This window comes from Meleagris gallopavo, chromosome 14, assembly GCF_000146605.3.
Source record: "Meleagris gallopavo isolate NT-WF06-2002-E0010 breed Aviagen turkey brand Nicholas breeding stock chromosome 14, Turkey_5.1, whole genome shotgun sequence".
NCBI lineage: Eukaryota > Metazoa > Chordata > Aves > Galliformes > Phasianidae > Meleagris > Meleagris gallopavo.
Window position 1 is genome coordinate 927,793 of NC_015024.2, and position 1,445 is coordinate 929,237.

Consider the following 1,445-nt stretch of genomic DNA (forward strand, 5'->3'; position numbering starts at 1 on the left):
CCCCTCGAGTACTGCAAGGTCACAGTCGAGGTCTCCCTCGGAGCCTTCCCTTCTCCGTGCTGCCCGCCCCCCATCTCCCTCAGCCTGTCTCCATAGGACAGGTGCTCCAGCCCGCCGAGCATCTTCGTGGCCTCCTCTGGCCCCGCTCCAACAGCCCCACAGCCCTCCTTTGCTGGGGCCCCCAGGCCTGGACGCAGTGCTCCAGGTGGCGCCTCATGAGGGCAAAGCAGAGGTGGAACAACCGCCTCCCTGCCTGCTGCCCCCTTCTGTTGATGCAGCCCAGGATGCTGTTGGCCTTCCAGGCTGTGAGCGCACGCTGCTGGCTCATACAGAACTTTCTGTCCATCAGGACCCCCCAAGTCCTTCTCTTAGTCCTTCTGCTCTGAAAGAATTATTCTCCCAGTCTGTAGACGTATCTGGTATTGCCCCAAGCCAAGTACAGCACCTTGCCCTTAGGCTTACTGACCTTTGTTAAGTTCACATGGGCCCACTTCTCAAGTTTGTCCAGCTCCCTCTGGATGGTATCCTTTCCTTCCGTCTTATCAGCTGCACCACCCAAGTTGGTGTAATCCACAGACATGCTAATCCCACTGTAGATGTCATTGGTAATGATGTTGAAGAGCACCGGTCTTAAGATGGACCCCCTGAGGGACACCGCTTGCCACTGGCTCCCACCTGGACATAATGCTGCCAACCAGCCACTTCCTTACCCACCACACAGTCCATGCTTCAAATCCATATCTTGGGAAAGATTGGGAAAATCCTGGGAAGATTTTGGGCAGTTGGACAAGTGGATCTGGGAGCAGGATTGGCAGCTGTCACCGGCTTTGGGCTCTTGTGTGGTGGCGTTAGTGGTGGCACTTTGTCTCCTTTGGCTTAACCCAGTTGTTTACTCCAGGTGCATGAACCCACAAGAAAGGGAGAAGTCCTCAGGTGTCAGCATCCTCCCCAGCAAGTTCTGTTCTAGCTGTCTGCCTTACCTCCGCTCTGGAGCCGGTGCCTGTGAAGAATGACCTCACGGGGTGCTGGGACGGCTCTCTCAAGGAAGAACTACAGGCTGAGCACTGGGCCAGAGAAGTCCAAGGTTGCAGGTATGGGCTGAGCATGCTTTGTATGAGCAGGACTGCTGTGGATCGCGGTGAGCGGCCCTGGCCTCACCTGAGATCACCTGCGTTCCAGTTGCACTTATCTTGCTGATAAGAGGCATAGCGGGGCTGAAACAGTAAATCTCTGAGCTGAGGTGAGGTTTTGGGAGGGCCTTTCCTGCCGTATGAAGGACTCCACCAGCAGCTCAGGTCACAGTGCCCTTTCTTCAGCGATGTGAGGCTGGAGGGCGTGGAGTTGCTGTCTTTGTCCCATCCGACTCGGGGCAGATGGCTTCTCAGGTTCTGAGATCAGTCTTTTCCTTGGAGATGTCGGTACCTGGTAAGCAGTCCATTTTCTCC

The 1,445-nt window shown here is 55.8% G+C and overlaps 1 protein-coding gene across 1 annotated transcript in view; it reads left to right on the forward strand.

The window, feature by feature from the left end:
- The first annotated feature begins 1,412 nt into the window (after window positions 1–1,412).
- LOC104913098 (E3 ubiquitin-protein ligase RNF123-like) overlaps window positions 1,413–1,445 on the forward strand; it is a 12,488-nt gene continuing 12,455 nt past the window's right edge. The window contains exon 1 of the mRNA XM_031555495.1: window positions 1,413–1,418. Coding sequence (XP_031411355.1) covers window positions 1,413–1,418 — 6 coding nt within the window. The remainder of the gene's footprint in view (window positions 1,419–1,445) is intronic.